Source organism: Perognathus longimembris, chromosome 1, assembly GCF_023159225.1.
Source record: "Perognathus longimembris pacificus isolate PPM17 chromosome 1, ASM2315922v1, whole genome shotgun sequence".
In the NCBI taxonomy this organism is placed as follows: Eukaryota; Metazoa; Chordata; class Mammalia; order Rodentia; family Heteromyidae; genus Perognathus; species Perognathus longimembris.
The window spans coordinates 103,971,145-103,990,551 of NC_063161.1; the positions used below are offsets into that span (position 1 = coordinate 103,971,145).

At 44.7% G+C, this 19,407-nt stretch overlaps 2 protein-coding genes across 2 annotated transcripts; one reads left to right on the forward strand and one right to left on the reverse strand.

Annotated features, from left to right (window-relative positions):
• Nucleotides 1-323: 323 nt before the first annotated feature.
• LOC125352508 (40S ribosomal protein S27-like) lies at nt 324-2,688 on the reverse strand. The gene is made up of 2 exons (XM_048347653.1): nt 2,597-2,688; nt 324-664 (listed from the first exon to the last, which is right to left on the reverse strand). Exons 1-2 carry the CDS (start codon nt 2,686-2,688, stop codon nt 379-381), a joined length of 378 nt encoding a protein of 125 aa, XP_048203610.1. The 3' UTR covers nt 324-378.
• Nucleotides 2,689-4,976: 2,288 nt separating this feature from the next.
• Nxnl2 (nucleoredoxin like 2) lies at nt 4,977-13,688 on the forward strand. Its single transcript, XM_048351952.1, has 2 exons — nt 4,977-5,278; nt 13,183-13,688. The coding sequence occupies exons 1-2, from the start codon at nt 4,977-4,979 to the stop codon at nt 13,349-13,351; spliced, it is 471 nt and encodes a 156-aa protein (XP_048207909.1). The 3' UTR covers nt 13,352-13,688.
• Nucleotides 13,689-19,407: the final 5,719 nt, after the last annotated feature.

Sequence of the window (19,407 nt, forward strand, 5' to 3'; positions counted from 1 at the left end):
TCTCAAATGCAACATCTGCTTTGTGTTATAGGATAACTACTTTCTGTTATGTCCAATGTGTAGATCAGTGTGAAAATTCAGGTGTCTTCAAGTGGTTCATTGGTTCTTACCAGATCCTCCTCTTTACCCTCTTTGTGGTGTTGGCAACAACAGCTTTCATCTTTCTACGTAAGGAGTCTTTATATCTGCACCGTGGACTTTGACTTGGAAACTGCCTTCATTTTATTTCGCAAACTCAAAAGACTAGCATTCTGTCTTCTGGTTGCCCCTGAATATTTGAGGCAGGAAGTTCCTAGCAGTTAAACAAAACAATGAACATGATATATCCAAAATGTGTTTATTGGGATGGTTTCCCACTCATCTTGGTTCTCGGTGCTTTTAGTGCTGCTTCCTTCTGAAGGAACATCCTTCTGTAAGCCTTGCTTTCCCTCCTGTAGGCTGGCAGAGGACAGTGGAGCAACCAACACACAAAACTACTGTCTGTGCATGGCTAAAGACCGTAGTGATTTTATAGCATCCTGGGCATTTCACATCCATGAAGTAGGAGTTGGGGCTCTGCACCAGGTGCTTCTTCTTGTGGTTCCTCTTCTCTTCAGGAGAGGGATGGAGAAGTCCTTTGCGAGAGGCTGTTCTCGGGAGGAGGTCGTCACCGTCAGAAAGCTGCCTAACCAAGATTGTTAGCAGGATTGTTTAACAAACATTTGATGCACTGTCTGGGAAATTAAGGATTAAGTGCAGTATATCTTTTTCTGACTTGAACTCATGGATTGGCTACAGTACTAGAGTTTGCACTCTGGCCTCCAGTTTACTTGGCTTGCTAGGCTTGCTTGCTCAGCGGGAGCTTTCCCACTTGAGCCATACCTCCAGCCTAGCTTTTTACTGGCTATTTTGGAGATGAAGTCTTTGGGACTTTTCTGCCTGGGTTAAGTCTCCAGAATTCAGCCTTCTGAGTAGCTAGGATGTGAGCCACTTGCACCTGGTGACATCATCTTTTTTATTACTCAGTTTGTGTACTTGTAAGTAAGTTATACATTAATACACTGTTTCTGAATTTCTGGTAGAAACTCTGCAGGTTCGTGTTCCTAGTCTAAGGAGCAGAACTGAGTGAGGGATGCTCTACTTATACTGTGACGGGGGCACTTCTTGGCTGAGTACATACACAGTGTCACACCTAGCGAAAGAAGCAGTCTGGGCTGGAGGCAGGGGAGAAAGAACAGTTGTTTCCTGGAAAGACTTCTTCTCTCATCCCAGGAGTGGGCACTCATTCTCTTCTCCCATGGCACAGGAGAAACAAAACAAAACAGTATTTATCAAAGTGATGTGGAACCTTCTACACTGGTTTATTATTTTGGTCAAAGATTAAAAGCCAGCACTCACATGTAGCTGAGGGATAGATGGAGTGCTTGTCTAGCATGTATGAAATGCTGGGTTCAATCTCCAGTGCAAAACGAGAGAGAGAGAGAGAGAGAGAGAGAGAGAGAGAGAGAGAGAGAAACCCCAACAAAATAGCAGAGTATATCAAAATACAATCTGAATGATACTTTGAGTCTATCTGTGGTGTTTCATTATTCATATTTATGAATTTAAAAATATTTCTTATAGCTAGGTCCTATCATCTTAGCTACTCAGGAGGCTGAGATCTGAGGACTGCAGTTCAAAGCCAGCCCAGGTAGTAAAGCCTGTGAGAGTCTTACCTTCAACTAACTTTAAGGTCTCAGAGTCAGCTTGATGATTAAGTCCCTGCCCAGTGTCCCTAACCTGTTTACAAAATCTGTTAAGTTTCTATTTCCCTAATGCTGTTTTCTTGGTGTGACATACGAATTCCCGCCCCAGGTGCTACAGTCTTGTTACGCTTCTTCTTGGAAAGTGACTCTCCCCTCAGTTCTTGTAGCCCACATGACACCTCCTTCTCAGAACTGACTCCTCCCCACCATTCCCATAGTCCACATAATGTGACCCATGTGACCCACATGACTGCCCCCTAAAATTTTGTTTAAATTCCACCCACATCTGTCTACTGCTGCTGCCTCCATTCCTGCACAGAGCAGCCTGGCAAGTGTGTCTGTCCCCTAATAAAGCCTTGAGCCCATGTCTATCACTTACCTCTCATTTCTTACAGTAATCACCAAAGGCCAGAAGTGGAGCTGTGGCTCAAGTGGTAGAGCATCAGTGTTGAGTGAAAAAAACTAGGAGACAGTGCAGGCCTTGAGTTCAAGCCTTAGTACCAAACACACACACACACACACACACACATTGCTTTTGACACAGCAGTTTTGCAAATGTAAAGGATACCTTGTGATATTTCAATATATGTGTACAATGCCTAATGATCAGGTCAGAGTAATGAACATGTCCATCTGTGATGGGAACATTCAGAACTTCCTCCACTGTACCCAGATAGTGGTTGTCAGCTCTAATTGCTACAGTACTCCTAGCATGCTATTGAACTTTGGAAATTCTTCCTCTTGTCCAAACATGCTCTCCCACTATTGTTCATCTCTCTTTCCCTGCCTCCTTCATATTCCCAAATTTAAACTAAAGTCAGACTCCACACATAAGATTTAAATGGCTCACAGTGCTTCTCAATTCTCCCCACCCTTCCCATTCCGTATGCATTTCCTGGTTTTCTAAGAGGACAATAGTCCTACGTTCTGGCTGCCTGCTCTCATAACTGCACCAATCAATCATCCTCCAGTCTCTGTTTAGCTTTCCCAATCTAAGTGCATTTGCACAACCCACCTGACCGGTTGAGCCAGCAATGAACAATCTTTGCCTATTTCCGTTTCAATTAGTGGTCAGACAGGAGGGAGCCAGAGCCACAGAAGCTCAAATCTCACCTTCCAGGATTTCTCTGACCACTGCATTTGACGTTTCACTCCTCCCTGTGGCTTGTCTTTTTTCTCATCTGAGCATGTAGAAATATCTGCTTTGCTTTGTAGTCTCTCTCGCTACTGGAAGTTCAGACAGGATGCAGGGCTGGGCTCTGAGGGAGGGGAGCAGAAGGCTTCCAGAATCCAGGTGGATGGAGCCTGGTGTAGAGAAGACACCTCCCCCAAATTCTCCCAGCTTCTACAGTGGGTCCATTCAATTAACCAACACTTGGCAAATTTGCAGAAGAAAGGGCATACACATTAATTAACTTAATACCACTTGTATGAATGCATCCCAGGGAAAAAAGAAGCAATGAGGTTTGAGAGCTTATATTAAAGTGGGGGGCTGGGGGGTGGGAGGTAATGCAGTCCACTTACTGAAGATGAATAGGGCAATTAGAGGAACAGATGAAAGTAGTGCGAGGTTATGACAAGGAGTGTCAGCAAATGGTGTCAACTTCCTCTTGCCTGGCTGGTAATTAGCTCATATTCCCTGGCTAAAGAGTACCAAAGAGATTCATGACAATCCACTTTCTTTTGGAGCATCTGTTAGGCAGCTATGAGAACAAGGGCAGAGAAAATTCCACTTTGCTCTTTTCCCACTCAAAATAACCAACATACCAAAGCATTCTATTTTGGGTCACATATTCTCATTTTTTCTCCATTTGTGTGTGTGTGTGTGTGTACGTGTGTGTGCAACAGTACACACAAGCACAAGTGAGCTATTACATTCAAGTGAGCTTGAACTCTGGGCTTGGGCACTTTTTGTTCAAGGATGGTGCTCTATCACCTGAGCCACAGCTCCACGTCTACCTTTCTGCTGGTTAATTGGAGATAAGAGTCTCATGGATTTTCCTGCCTAGGCTTGAATCTTTTTATTTTATTTTCTAGGCTTGAATCTTGCTTAGACCACAATCGTTAGATCTTAGCCTCCTGAATAGCTAGGATTACAGGCATGAGTCACTGGTGCCCAGCTTCCTTTACAGTTTTTTAATGTTTTGTTAATCACAAGTCCCCCCCCCCCCCACACACACATCCTAATTCTGAATGGTAGAAACATTGCACTTAAACAATTCTCTTAAACAATTAGTTTGCCTCCCCTCCAGCTAGGCAGGGAGCTGAAACTTTTGCTCACAGTGGAGACCCTAGTATTTATCCAGCACCTGGTACATTAATAATATTCTTGATCTCCAAGATTCTTTCACGACAGGATGAGGGTTGTGGGGATACACACCAGCAAAAAACAAAGTCTAGATTTCTCTATGGTGCGTCCTCACCTGGCCTAATAATCTGCACCCACCTTTTTTTTTTGAGGGGAGCACTCTACCACTAGGTCATATTCCCAGCCCTCCCCCCTCCTTTTTTGGTCCGCGGTGGGGCTTAAACTCAAGGCCTGGGCGCTGTCCCTAAGCCTCATTTGTGCTCAAGGCTAGTGCTCTAGCACTTGAGCCACAGCGCCACTTCTGCACTTTTCTGTTTATGTGGCACTGAGGAATCGAACCCAGGGCTTCATGCATGCTAGACAAGCACTCTTACTACTAAGCCAAATTCCCAGCCGCCTAATAACCCTTTGCTATCAGAGTCACCTCCACCCTCCCTCTTTTCCTTTAGGAAGGCAGAGGGAAGGGGAGTTTCCAGGCCGTGAAGCGGGACGAGGACTTGGCTGGCTGTTTTGCTGGGCGGGGCAGGTCGCGGTGGAGAGGATTCGGACCTTCGAACTGTTGAAGTGAGAGGTAGAAGGGAGCGCGGGGGCCAATGGGTAGCAGGGTGTAGGCTGGGGTGCAGTCCGAGAGCGGGAAGAATGGGAGGGCGGGCAGGGAGCCGAGGAGCCCGGCGCGCAGGGACTGGAGGGCCTGTGGTGGTGGCAGGTGCTGCGCCTTGGCCTCCGGGACTGGGGTGTGTGTGATTGTCCCTCCTCCAGGGACAGGGGCGTGGCGAGGGCGGGGCTCCTGCCCCGGGCGCTGCTGGCACCGGGCAGCGCGGCGCATTGGGGCCGCTCACTGCGTCCGCGGGTCGGTGACCGTCCGCCTGCAGGGTATTTCCCGGCTGGTGCCCGGTGCCGGCAAAGCTCATCCTTCTGTCAGTGGCCGCCCGCCCGCGCGCACCATGGTGGACTTACTGGGCGGGCGGCACCTGCTGACCCGCGAGGGCAAGGCGGTGGAGGCGGAGTCGGCGCTGCAGAACAAGGTGGTGGCTCTGTACTTCGCGGCGGGCCGCTGCGCGCCCAGCCGCGACTTCACGCCGCTGCTCGGCGAGTTCTACGCGGCGCTGGTGGGCGAGGCGCGGCGGCCCGCGCCCTTCGAGGTGGTCTTCGTGTCGGCAGACGGCAGCGCGCACGAGATGCTGGAGTTCATGCGCGAGCTGCACGGGGACTGGCTGGCGCTGCCCTTCCACGACCCTTACCGGCAGTGAGTAGGGGGCCCGGGGGAGCAGGGGTTCCCCTCCCTAGGTCCTCCCAGGCCTCCTCCCCTGCATCCCGGTGCTCGTTCACATTTCCATGTCGGACTTCCTCCCGCCCTCCCTCCGGTGCAGGTCCTGGTTCGGGCAGATTCTGTGCAATCGGTTCCAAACTCGCAAACTGGCAAACCACGCACGTCAGCCTCCCTGAACTTGTTGAGCTTGGGTACCGCCCGCCTTTCTGAACCCCGCAGAGTCTGGGGTTCCCGGGACTTGCCTTTCTCTGGGGCCCTGGGCTGGGGTGCGTTGATCACCGCGCCCTCCTGCGTTCAGTGTGCGGAAGAAGGCGGAGGGGGAGACCCCGAGGTCGGGAAGCCGGGGTGGTGACCGGGCGGGGTGGGAACCGTGAGCAGTGCCCCTCAGGCAGTGCTTGGGCTGTGCCGGGAGGCGGGGAGAGGCCAGGTCTTCGGGAGTACATTTCAGAGCGTTATTATAAACTGTGAAATTAGGGAATGTAAGTTTCGTTATTGTAAATGTAGGGGGAGCTTAGGTGGAGGCAACTGTTAGGTCTGGTAATCTTAGGGAAAGGATCTTGGTCCTGCTGCTGTTGTAGAACCTCAGCTCTGTACTGAGTGTCTGAATTTGAGAGTAAACTTGACTTTAGTGCCGGTGAGAGCAAGGTGGTGGGGAGATAGGTAGGAGGAGTAAGGCTGATCAGGTTAGCGATGGGGCCCTGCCATGTAAGGGCCATGGCTGAGGCCAAAATCACGTCATAAAGTAGATTGTCCTTGCTCCTCCCCTCTTCCTCCCTCCATGTGCAGATGCGAATTTCCCGGCCTCTTGAGTGTATTCACTCCTGGGGGTTAATCCCATCTTTTAGAAAAGGGAGATTGGGAAGCTAACGTTGGGACTTCATAGATGCATAATTAACTGGAAGGAATCAGATTATTCTCTTACACACAGGCTTTTGGGTGAGCTAGGCACACAGCCCAAGATAAAGATGCTCAGCCGTGGGGATCTGTGAGACCTCTGTTAGAGCAGGATAAAAACCTTACTAAGTGTAAATGACAGCTGATTAACTTTGCTAAGGATCCATGAGAGAATCAGGTCAAATGATTTGCATGACACTCAGGTTTATATTCAGTTCTCTCTCTCTCTCTCGTGTGTGTGTGTGTGTGTGTGCATGTGTGCCTGTCCTGTGTCTTGAACTCAGATCTCATGGCCTGGGCACTGTCCTTAAGCTTTTTTGGCTCAAGGCTAGCACTCTACCACTTGATCCACAGCTCCACTTCCGGTTTTTTGGTGGTTAATTGGACATAAGAGTCTCATGGACTTTACCCACCTGGTCTGGCTTTGAACTGCGCTCCTCACATCTCAACATCCTGAGTAGCTAGGATTACAGGTGTGAGCCACTGGTGCCCAGCTATATGCAGCTTTTTGAAAGGACACTTTTTTTTTTGAAGGTGAGAGAGAGTGTGGTTAACTAGGCAAAGAACTGAGGCCCTAGGAGAGCCTTGCTCTAGGAATCCCCACTGGGATGGTATGCAAGTTGTTTTATTTTTGGAGCTTAAAATATACATGCAGTGATCATGGGGTTGATTGCATCCAGAAAAGGGCTCCTAGCAACGTGGAGCACTCTGGTCTATACAAATTCTGGTTCTCCTGCCCTGGTGGCCATTTTTTTCTGCCAGGCCCTGAGTTCAAGTCCCAGGACCAGCACCAAAAAAACAAAAACAAGAAACAAAGGCACTTCTGGTCCCACACTGCCTCGTGCTAACTCTCCAGGGGCTCCTTGATTCCTGTTGTCCAAAGGACCAAGCCAGAGTTTAGTATTTGGTTCCATGGGGTATATATGTGTGTGTATGTTTGATGGGTGGCTGGAACAAATGAACAGTCTGCAGCCCACTGGGGAGAAACTGGAGTTAGAAGTTGCTCTTGGGTAAGGCAATACCCTTGTGTGAAAGATAAGGTTATGACTGGGTTAGGTGATGGGAGAGACAGACATTGCAACAGTACCCAGGATAAGGATGAACAGGACTCTGGGATTTTTCATAACTGGTTATGATGATGAGTTATGGTGATGATGACTTCCTCCTCCAAAGCATTTCTATTTTCTTTGTTTTTAAACTTAATTTTATTGTCAAGGTGATGTACAGAGGGGTTAGCATTTCTGTTTTCTGTGGACATCACTCAATATCTACCGGGGTGGATAGGACACCAGGGAAAGGTGGCTGGGGCCTCTGCCTTTCAGTTGCAAGGTTGTATTTGTCTCTAGGCCAGAGGCTGTCAGGGTGAGAACTTGGGGGCCAGTATTGGACACTTATAAAGTTAAGGGGGAGCAAGTAAAGGACAAACTCAACTCTCTTAGGTTCCTTTAATCCCAGCTTGCCTCCCTTCCTCCTGTCAGAATTCAATTTAGTGTGGCAAGTGATTAAGAGAATAGTGACATAGCCGAGTGCTGGTGGCTCGTGCCTATAAACCTAGCCACTCAGGTGAATGAGATCAAGGATTGAGGCTTGAAGCCAGCCTGCACAGAAAAATCCCTCTGAATCTTATCTCCAATTTAACTGGCAAAAATAGCCAGAAGTGGAGGTGGGGCTCAAGGGGTAAAGCATCACCTTTGAGGGAAAAAGCCAAACAAGAGAGTGAGAGCCTGAGTTCAAGCCCCAGTACCACCAGAAATAAAGTAAAATGATAAGATAAAACTAAAATAAGATAAAATAAACCAAGTATAGTATAGTAACTCAAGTATAGTAACTCAAAGAGCTTAAACAATAGATGATCTGGGCTAGCTTAAATAAAACAGCAGCAGCCAGGAGCTAACTCTTAAGGGAGGCCAGAGGCCACTGAGGATGGAGTTTCTGCTTGATGCTAGGCTACAGGGAAATTTGCCTGGTAAGTCTAGTCTCTCTTCATGGTGACAGAATGGCTTCAGTGGGACCGTCCCCATACATTCTGCTTTTTCAGCACACAGCAAATGTTCTGTATTCTGGTTCTGAGCTTGTTGGTTAGTCATTTCTATGTGAATTAGAGTGGCCAGGAGGTATGTTGATTGAGTATTTGGCCTATTTGGAATGGGAGGCAGGGCCCTCCCACCCAATGTTTTTTTTTTGCCAGTCCTGGGGCTTGGACTCAGGGCCTGAGCACTGTCCCTGGCTTCTTTTTGCTCAAGGCTAGCACTCTGCCACTTGAGCCACAGCACCACTTCCGGCCATTTTCTGTATAGGTGGTGCTAGGGAATCGAACCCAGGGCCTCATGTATATGAAGCAGGCACTCTTGCCACTAGGCCATATCCCCAGCCCCCCAATGTTTTTTTTATTTTCATTTTTTTTTGCCAGTCCTGGGGTTTGGACTCAGGGCCTGAGCACTGTCCCTGGCTTTTTTGCTCAAGGCTAGCACTCTGCCACTTGAGCCACAGCGCCACTTCTGGCCATTTTCTGTATATGTGGTGCTGGGGAATCGACCCAGAGCCTCATGTATATGAGGCAGGCACTCTTGCCACTAGGCCATATCCCCAGCCCCTTTTATTTTCATTTTTATATTTTTGTGTTGGGATTGGGACTTGAACTTAAGGCCCTTAGCTTTTTTGCTCAAGCTTGTACTGTATCACTTGAGCCACAAGTACAAATGTTTCCAGACACTAATGCCAGCAGGACCCACCAACCCATCGGAACCGCAGTCCCTGACCTGCAGGCAAAGCAGGGATTGCTTTGTTTTGTTTTGGCATACATTAGTTCATTGTGATATTACCGTGCATACATATGATGTACCCCATCAACCTCACCTCCTCTGATCACTTTCCCTTATGTCCTCCCTTCAAAAATATTTCAACTGGTTTCATTGTTCCATTTTCATACAGGTGTGTAAAGTAGTTTCACCATTGTAAAAGCCTGCCATGTTGGAGTCTCCAGGACTTTCTGCCCTAGGGGAGGGAAGAGCAGCAGGTGTGGAAGAAGGCAGAGGATGGCCCAGGACAGAGTGGGTGAGAGCATAGGTAGCAAAGCTTGGGTTTGTGGCTTAGCATCTGAAGCCTTCCTTGGGAAGCCAAACACCCTGCATTCTCTGGTATGATTTAGCTATGAGACTTGGACAAGCTGCTTAGTCCCCTTATGCTTCCTGTCTCCACTGAAGGAATAACTAAGCCTATCCCCCAAGGTGCTTGTGAGAATTAAATGACTTATTAATTCATAAGCAGTTTGACCCCCCCCCCAAAAAAAACCCCCAAAGGAGTAGTCACATAACAACTACAATGGGTGTGCCAGGTGTGGGCGGCTCACACCTATAATCCTAAGTACTCAGGAGGTTGAGATCTGAGGATGGAAGTTCAAAGCCAGCCCAGGTAGGAAAGTCTGTGAGACTTTATTTACCACCCCGTTCTTTCTCTCTCTGTCAGTCATGGGGCTTAAACTCAGGACCTGTCCTTGAGCTCTTTTTTTTTTTTTTGCCAGTTGTGGGACTTGAACTTGAGGCCTGACTTTCTTTTTCTCAAGGCTAGCACTCTCCCTCTTTGAGCCACAGTGCCACTTCTGGCTTTCTCTGTTTATATGGTGCTGAGGAATTGAACCCAGGGCTTCATGCATGCTAGGCAAGCACTTCCCAGCCCTGTCCCTGAGCTCTTTTGCTCAAGGCTAGCACTCTACCACTTTGAGCCACAGGCTACTTCTGGTTTTTGAGTGGTTAATTGGAGATGCTCAGGCTGGCTTTGAACTGCAATCCTCAGATCTCAGCCTCTTGAGTAGCTAGGATCACAGGCTTGAGGCACCTGCACCTGGTGAAAATTCTGTTTTAATGTGTGTGTGTGTGTGTGTGTGTGTGTGTGCTGGTACTAGGGCTGGAACTCAGGAGAGTTTGCACTCTCACTTGGCTTTTTTATTCAAGATTGGAGCTCTACCAACTGAGCTATGCCTTTTTATGGTTAATTGGAGATAAGGGTTACCAATTTTCCTACCTAGGCTGGCTTGAAACCATAATCCTAAAATCTTTTTTTTTAGCCTTAATAATATATTTATTGAACTTAATATGGCCAAAGTAGTCATATGTCATCCATATAAAAATTTATGTTGCATTTTATGGTAATTTTGTCAAATCTAACATGTGTTTTTTATGCTTACAGCACATCTCAGAATTAGCCACACATAATCCTAAAATCTTAGCCTCCCAAGTAGCTCACAGGTATGAGCCACTGGTGCTTGCTTAATTTTTCCTACTTTCTTGTGGTTGCTTTATTGTTTTCTTGGTTTTATCATTAAAAAATACTTCTTTAAGAAGTTCTATATAAGTACAGGTGTAATTTTTTTTCAGAATATTTTCAATTTGAGGTTCATTGCACCTATGAATATGTTATACTTGGATATTTGGTTTTAAATATCCTATAGTTTGCCTGGCTATTTCACATACAACATATAGCTACTTGACTTTTAATCTCATTCTCAGTAATAATTTCTTGCTGGTTTTCAATTTCATTATACCATGGTTGGATGAAGCAATCTTGTGAATTATTGATCACTTGAACTTTATTAATGAGGCTACGATTAATTTTGCCATGGCTTCCCATATCTTTGCAAACTAGGTATATTCTCGTAGTGGAGTAGAGAAAGAGAAACTTTCCCCTGTTTGAGTGACAGTTTGTCTTTGACCTGGGTGCTTGGAAGCAGCAGCAGATCTTGATGGGGATGTGAGGGAGAAGGTGTGCTAACAGGAGGGGCTCCTTGTGGGGAGTCTTTTCTTCCCCTCAGGGCCCCAATCCTCAGGGCTGTACAGGGAGGAAATCTGCTTACAGTCACCTTGAGGCCTTGTGACCCACCTCAGTAAACAGGGAAAGGATTTGCCCCACTGTGCTGGCTGAGGGAGGTAATCTCCAGGAAGATTACTGGGAGCCCTGCAGCAGTGCACTGGCAGGTATGCCTGTCTCAAAGAATCTGAGGAACTGTGACAAGACCATTAGAGGTGCAGGTTACAGGGAGAAAGAGCCAACCACATCCACCACACATCACTGAATTCTTACCGAGAGAGTCTTATTGGATTTTGGATATATTGAGAACTCATGAAACTTTAATCTTCACCAGTATATGCACACTGGAGTTTTCTTCTCATTCATATTTATTTGTTTGTGTGCTTATTCATTTATTTATGCCAGTACTGAGGCTTGAACTCAGGGCCTAGCACTCCCATTTGATTTTTTTAAATTAATCTTTTTTTTTTTTCTTTCCCAGTTCTGGGCATTGAACTCAAGGCTTGAGCACTGTCCCTGGCTTCTTTTTGCTCAAGGCTAGCACCACTTCTGGCCATTTTCTATATATGTGGTGCTGAGGAATTGAACCTAGGGCTTCACGTATGTGAGGCAAGTACTCTTGCCACTAGGCCATATTCCCAGCTTGATTTTTTTTTTTTTCACTTAAGGCTGGGGCTCTACCACCAGAGCTATACCTCTATCTCTGATTTCTTTTTCCTTCCTTCCCTCTATTCCTTCTTTCCTTCCTTTGTTACTTCCCCTCTCTCTTTCCTTCCTCCCCTCCTTTGGTCATCCTTCCTTACTTGGTTGCTCTTTTCCTTACTTCTTCCTTCCTTTCCTCTTTCTTTTCTTTCTTTGTTTCTTCCTTCCTTCCTTCCTTTCCTCCTCCTCCTTCGCTTTTTCCTACTTTCTTTCCTCCTTCCTTTCTTGCTTTCTTTTTCCCTCTCTCCTCTTTCTTTCTCTCTTCCTTTCTTTCTTTCCTTCCTTCCTTCTTGCTTCCTTGCTTCCTCCTCCTCTTTTTCTTACTTTCTTTTTTCCTTCTTTCTTGCTTTCTTCCTCCCTCCCCCTTTCTTTCTTTCTTTCTTTCTTTCTTTCTTTCTTTCTTTCTTTCTTTCTTTCTCTCTTTCTTTCTCTCTTTCTCTCTCTCTTTCTCTCTCTCTTTCTTTCTTTCTTTCTTTCTTTCTTTCTTTCTTTCTTTTCTCTCCTTCCCCTTCCTTCTTCCTTCCTTCCTACCTCATTCTTTCTTCCTCCTTCCTCCCCTTTCCTTTTCCTCCATCCCTCCACTCCCTCCTCCCCTCCTTCCCTCCCTCCATCCCTCCCTCCCTCCCTCCCTCCCTTCCTTCCTTCCTTCTTCCCTCCCTCCCTCCTTTTCTTCCTTCCTTCCTTCCTTCCTCCTTTTCCTTCCTTCCTTCCTTCCTTCCTTCCTTCCTTCCTTCCTTCCTTCCTTCCTTCCTTCCTTCCTTCCTTCCTTCCTTCCTTTCTTCTGTACTTCCCATATACTGGGACTGGGACTTGAACTCAGGGCATACACTGTCACTTAACTTTTTCACTCAAGGCTGGAGTTCTACTACTTGAGCCACTCTTCCACTTCTGGCCTTTTGCTGATTACTTGCAGGTAAGACTCAAGGACTCTTCTGAATAGGCTGACTTTGGACTGTGATATTCAGATCTCAGACTCCCAAGTAGCTAGGATTTTAGATGTGAGCCACTGGCGTTTTGCAGAGCTTGATGAGTTTTCTCTTGACAGGATATACAAAAGATTCCTGGCTTTATTTGTGAGTTTAGAACTGCAGTGTGAGTTTTTAAATGGTAGGGTGGGGGGTCAGAGTTCAGTGGTAACTGCTTAGCATGTTCAAGACACTGGTTTTGATCCTCAGGACTTCAAAAAAAAGTTTAAAATAGCAGTTAATTAAGGTAAGAAGTTCAGTTTCTCAGGCACGTTTGAAGTTACCACCCCCTTACATGGCTGGTGGCCATGATGTTGGGTAGTGCAAATGGACAACCGAAACATCCCTGCAGACATGTCTGTGGTCAGGACTGGCATAGACCAGGAACCCATCACCTCCGCTGGTGGCCTGGCTGTAAGGTAGTGTGCCACACACACCAAGGCCAGGTCCGCACGGCCCTCCATTGCGCATGTGCAGAAGTGCTAAGCCTCTGGTGTTCTCTCTACTCCCCTGCAGTGAACTGAAGAAGCGATACAACATCACCGCCATCCCCAAGCTTGTGATCGTGAAACAAAATGGGGAGGTTATCACCAACAAAGGGCGGAAGCAGATCCGGGAGCGAGGGCTGGCCTGCTTCCAGGACTGGGTGGAGGTGGCCGACATCTTCCAGAATTTCTCAGGTTGATCAGGAGGGTCCTGGAGCGAGCGCCTGGACAGGTGCAGCTCCCTGCGGCGTGAACATTGGAGAAAGAACAACGCCTTTGTTTCACCTTCCTGTGCATATTTTCATTTTCTTTCAAAACACAAGTGTGGTAAGCTGTGACAAAATAAATGTTGCTCAGGGGGAAAAAAGTCTCATCCTGTAGCTTGATTAGTTTGTAGTTTAGTTTTTGCATAACCTTATCCACCTACCTGTGCCTAGCAGGGACGCTCATGTGTCCCCACTAAGCTCTCAGAAAGCTATGCAAATGTTTATTTGTGTATACCTCTTCAGGGAACATGATCTATTTATTGATAAAAAATTTTTTTGGTCAATCTCATTTAAATAATATTCTTCTACAACTATGTTTATTAATCATATTTGTAGACTGTATACTCTAATAAACAAATATTTATACCTTGAGTGGTTCAGTTGTTTTTCTTTCTCATTCTTAAACCAAGTGTCATTAGGAGAAAAATGAGTTAACATCATGTTTCAACTATTTTTAATTATGGGGCTTCTTGAAAATCTCCACTTTGTCTTCATTTTTAATACTTAATACTATTTTTTGTAGTGCTAAATATTTTTGTTGAAATAGACTTCCTTCCCCTCCCTCCTTCTCTCCCTCCCACCCTCCCTGCCTTCTTTCTTGCCTTCCTGCCTCCTCCTCTCCCTTCCTCCTTCCCTCTCTCCCCTTCTTTTCCTTCTTCCCTTCCTCCCTCCTTTTTCCCCCTCTATCCCTCCCTCTCTCCATATTTCTCTTTCTCCCTCCCATTCCTCATCCCTCTTTTCATTGTTAAACAAGCACTCTAACACCGAACTACATCTTCAGCTCCTTTTTATTTTTACTTTTTATTCTTAACATTTTAAACATTTTAATTAACTTACATTAGTTATACAGAGGAGTGCTTTCATTGTTACATTATAATGCGTCAAGAACATTATAATAACCTAGAGGGAAATAAAAGTTTCAAGGCTATGTACAACTACAAATGCACTTAATGGCATTTTGCTCAGCCTCTCCAATGTCAATCCCAGAAGATATAATGAAGCCCAGAACTTCTTTTCAGCTACTAACAACTACCATGTTTACATAAAGCCCTGCCCATTCTCAGTCTGTTTCTGTCACTACACAATGCAGGAGTATATGTACATCTTCATGCTCAATCTTAACATTTCCATGCACACAATACCATACCTATAATCTCACACCACACATTTTCCCCCACACAAACATCACACCACATAGCACACACACACGCACACACACACACCATATATCACACAACCCCCAACATTCATGGCACACAATCTACATATACCACCTGTATTCAATACTGCATATACCATACCACACAACACAAAATGATGGTCCTTTTCCACACATGTCATACACATGCATGCACACACACACACACATACATGCACACACACTTCTCCAGAGGAAGAGAGAAGATGAAGACACAGAAGCTTGCCAGTTAGAGAATGGAGGCTGCTGGCAAAACTGACTTAGGTTGACTCCACAGACAGAGACACACCATACAGGTGTCCACCTTTATTTTGCTAATTTTTTTGGAAAGTTCCCCATGATTTAATCACCTCTCATCTGTAAGCTCTTCACACTTACAGCCATCTGAGTTTTGACAAAGGAACCCAAAATATATGTTGGCCAAAAAATAAAAAAACAAAAACAACCTCTTAAACAAATGTTATGCTGGGAAAACTGGGTATCTATATGCAGAACAATAACTGGGTCCCTGTCTGTAATATCATTTCAAAGTGGATCAAAGACTTGAATGTCAGGCGGGAAACCTTAAAACTACTACAAGAAAGAGTAAAAGAAACACTAGACTTTATTTGTAGAGACAGGAATTCCCTGAGTAGAATTCCAGAAGTTTAACAATTAGAACTGACAAATGAGATTACATCAAGCTAAAAGCACAGTGAAGGTCATAGTTACTAAGCTAAAAATACAGCTTAGAGAATGGGAGATAATTGCCAGCTTATACATCTGACAAGGATCTAATTAGCAGAATACATAAGAAACTAAAAAAAACCCCACTAGACTCCCAAAGAAATAATAATATATGGGTAAAGATGGTAAATAGACACTTCTCAGAAGAAGAAGCATAGATGGCCAATGAATATGTGAGAAAATATTGAAAATGCCCATCCTAAAAGAAATGCAAATCAAAACAATAATGAGAACCATCTCAAACATCAGAATTGCCATCAAGAATATGAACAATAAGTGCTGTTAAGAATGTAGGAAGAAGGCACTCAAATACACTTTCGGTGGGACTATAAATTAGTGTAATCATTATGGAAGTCAGTATTGAGACTCTTAAAAAAAACCCTAAAAATAGGGCTGGGAATATGGCCTAGTGGCAAGAGCACTCACCTCGTATACATGAAGCCCTGGGTTTGATTCCCCAGCACCACATATATAGAAAATGGCCATAAGTGGTGCTGTGGCTCAAGTGGCAGAGTGCTAGCCTTGAGCAAAAAGAAGCCAGGGACGGTGCTCAGGCTCCAAGTCCAAGGCCCAGGACTGGCAGAAAACAAAACAACAACAACAAAAAAAAAAAACTAAAAATAAGTAATACTCTTGGGCATTTATTTAAAAGATTGCAAGTCAGGATACAATGTAGACATCTGCACACTGAAGTTTACTGCAGCACTATCCACAATAGCCAAGTTAAGGAAACAGCCCAAATGTCCCACAACTGACATGGATCAAGAAAATATGGCATACACATATATGTGTATATATATGTACATATATACCCATACACATACATGTATCTGCATGCAGAACAGAAACTGGATCCCTGTCTTTAATACTAATTCAAAGTGGATCAAAGACTTCAATGTCAAACCCAAAGCCTTCAAACTATTACAGGAGAGAGTAAAGGAAACTCTTAAGACTTTGTAGAGGCAAGAATTCCCTGAGTAGAATTCCAGGAGCTTAACAATTATTGTGTATGTATATACCTACACATGCATATATATGTGTATATGTATACGTATACACATATAGATGTGTATACATATGTATGTATACTGCAATTGTATTCGTCCATTAGGAAGACTAAGTTGTCATTTTTAGGGAAATTAATAAAACTGGAAAAAATAAAAGTGGCGAAAATCAGGTTCAGAGAGGAACAGGGTACCCTTTTTCTCTTGTATATGGAAGTTGGGCCTAAACTAAATTACGAAGATACGAAAGCATACAGGGCCATAGGCTGATACACACAACCAAACTGATTAAAGTATGGTATACAGACAAGTGGATTTCCATGGTGTTACCCCTCTGAACAATTAACAGACAGTTTAACAACAACAACAACAAAGGATCAGAAAGCTGAAACATGCCTGAGGAATGTGGCAGTTAAAGGAGGAGGGCAGATGACTGGAGAGAGAGATCATCCTCCATGTCCATGTGTGAAAATGGAAATTACTTCAGAAGATGGGCAGGGAAGGGATAGATGGGAGGAGAATGATGTAAGGAATGACATCAAGCAAGATGCATTGTGCACAGAAATGGACATGTTAAATTGAAATCCCTTTGTATATAACTATTTGGAGACAACAAACATAAAAAAGAGGTAGGAGGTTCAGTGAGTGTGCTAGCCTCTTCCATTGTGAGATGACACAGTGAGGCAGTGCCACCTATGAACCAGATAGAGGGCCCTCATTAGACATGGAGTATCTGAGCACCATAGTCTTAGACCTCTAGCCTCTAGAACTGTGAGCAATAATTTCCATTATACACTCCCATGTCTGCAATACTTTGTTTAAAGTAACATGAATGGACTAAGAAAGAACCTATGAGTAATGGGGCCTCAATTCTCCACTGGCTGAGTCTCCTCTGGAGACATTCGTATGTCTCTAGTGGCATGTCTACCCTCTATTTTAGAGTAAATCTCTTCTGGAGGTTTCCAGGCTTCCTGCAGTGTCATGTTACCTGCATTGGATACCTGATGCGTGGTCAACCTGGCATTGAACTTTGTGATTGTCCCAAAGCTGCTCTATGCCCCTTGACTGCATTGAAGTCTCTTATTTTTGTCTTTGGTTTTAGCCTCTTATTTTAGTGGAGTATTGCCTCTAATACTGTCCTGAGAAGAATTATATGGTAGATAAAACCTTTTGGCCTTTATCCTTCACGTCTTAATGGCTAGTTGGCTGAGTGTAGAACTTTAGGTTAGAAGTAATTTTCCCTCAGCGTTTTGCAATCTGGTTGGACTGTCCCATAGTTCTCATTTCTTTGTTGTATCTGGGAGGTCTGATGATGTGGTGGACTCTGACCTTTTGAGTGCAGTCTGTTCTCTCTCAGAGTTCCTCAGACCCCTGACTTTGCTGCACTGGGCGCTTCTGCAGTGATGGAGTCAGCCTCCTCTTCACCCAATCCAGCACTTGTGAGTTAGAGTGACACAACCCAGCTGCAAACACACACATTTACTTCTGGAAATTCTCCAGGAATTGTGAGAATTTTCCCTATTCTGGTTTCTTGTCTTTCTATACTACCTAGCATTGGGATGTTAGATTTCCATCCTAAATCAACTCTCCAACTTGATGACATTTTCTTTTCATTCCATCTGCCATCTATTATTATTTTTTGTGACTTCTTCAATCTTATCTTCTAGCCCCTTTATTTGCTGTCATGATGTTAATCCAAAAGGTTCTTTGTTTTTCTGAGTCAGTCTCTCTCTCTCTCTCTCTCTCTCTCTCTCTCTCTCTCTCTCTCTCTCTCTCTCTCTCCACCCTCCTTTATCCCATCTCTCTTAACATTCTGTTCTAGTTCCCTGTAGGCAGTATTTCTCCTTTTTCAAAGCATCTTCCAGTGTGGCCTCTGCATAGCTCCTCAGCCCTGTGGGTTTTAGGAGGGGCTAAGTAGGATGTCAGCAGGGTTTGGTATGAGCTCTCCTATGGACTGGTGTTGTGGGGGTCATTTTGTTGGGAACATTTCTTTCTTGGACTGGTCACATATATTAGAAGATATTCTTCTATATCTTTTATTAGGAATAGGAAATTCTGTCAGCCAGAGGCTGGCTGGAAGCATGCCTGTTTATGAAAATGGAATTCCTACTTTTGGTTACATCTCACCCAAACAAGACAGCCTCCTCCCCTCTGGGGTGAAGGCCCATCACTTAGGACATGAAGGGAAGGAAACCTGGAGATCTGACATTTAATGAAGAGATGGTACACATGACTCAACTTCAAGTGTGTGTGTGTGTGTGTGTGTGTGTGTGTGTGTGTGTGTGTGTGTGTGTGTGTGTGTGTGTGTGTATGTAGCTATGATTCCTTAGGCCACTAGGTTCTCATGGTCCCTGATGTCAGCTTGAATCATGTTTGTGTGTCTGTAGTAGCTTCTGCCCCTTTCATGCTTCAATATACTTTTGCTCTGTCTCTTCTCATTCTCCTTTTTTAAATTCCTCTTCTCTTCCTTCTCTTCTCCTCCTCCTCTTTGTTTTCTCAGCATTTAGCAAAAAAAAAAAAACTCTTGTTTTTTTAAAAATTGATGGCTTTACTAGAGACTGGAAGTAAATGCATATGTTCAAACTGTATCTTACTACTTTCCAAGTATATTGTTGCTTTGGCAATTACCAAGAGAACCTTCTCTCCTTCCTTACCTTCCTTTTCTCCCTCTTTTCTTCTTATTTCCTTCTCCATCTCTTCCTTTTACCCTTTTCCCTTTCCTCCCCATCTCTTCTTCCTTTTCTCCTTTTTTCTCTCCCCTCTTTATCTCCTTCCCTCCTTTATTTTTCTCTTCCCTCATTTTTCTTCCCTCAAACTGGTTTGCCCTGACAAATGGAAAAAAGGCTTTTCTGCCAGCTACCTTATTGTTTTGTGTAGTTCTTCCTTTGCATCTGGATTTTCCAAGAACATGATGTTCCTATCTTTAATGTTTGTTATCTTTATCATCTTCTCTCTGCAGTTCTCTTGTCTTCAATTAGCATTTAAATATTGAAGAGTCAGACTGAGACTGTACCTGATGTTTCAGGTTCAAGTTTAATAACTCAAGCTTGGTCTATGATATA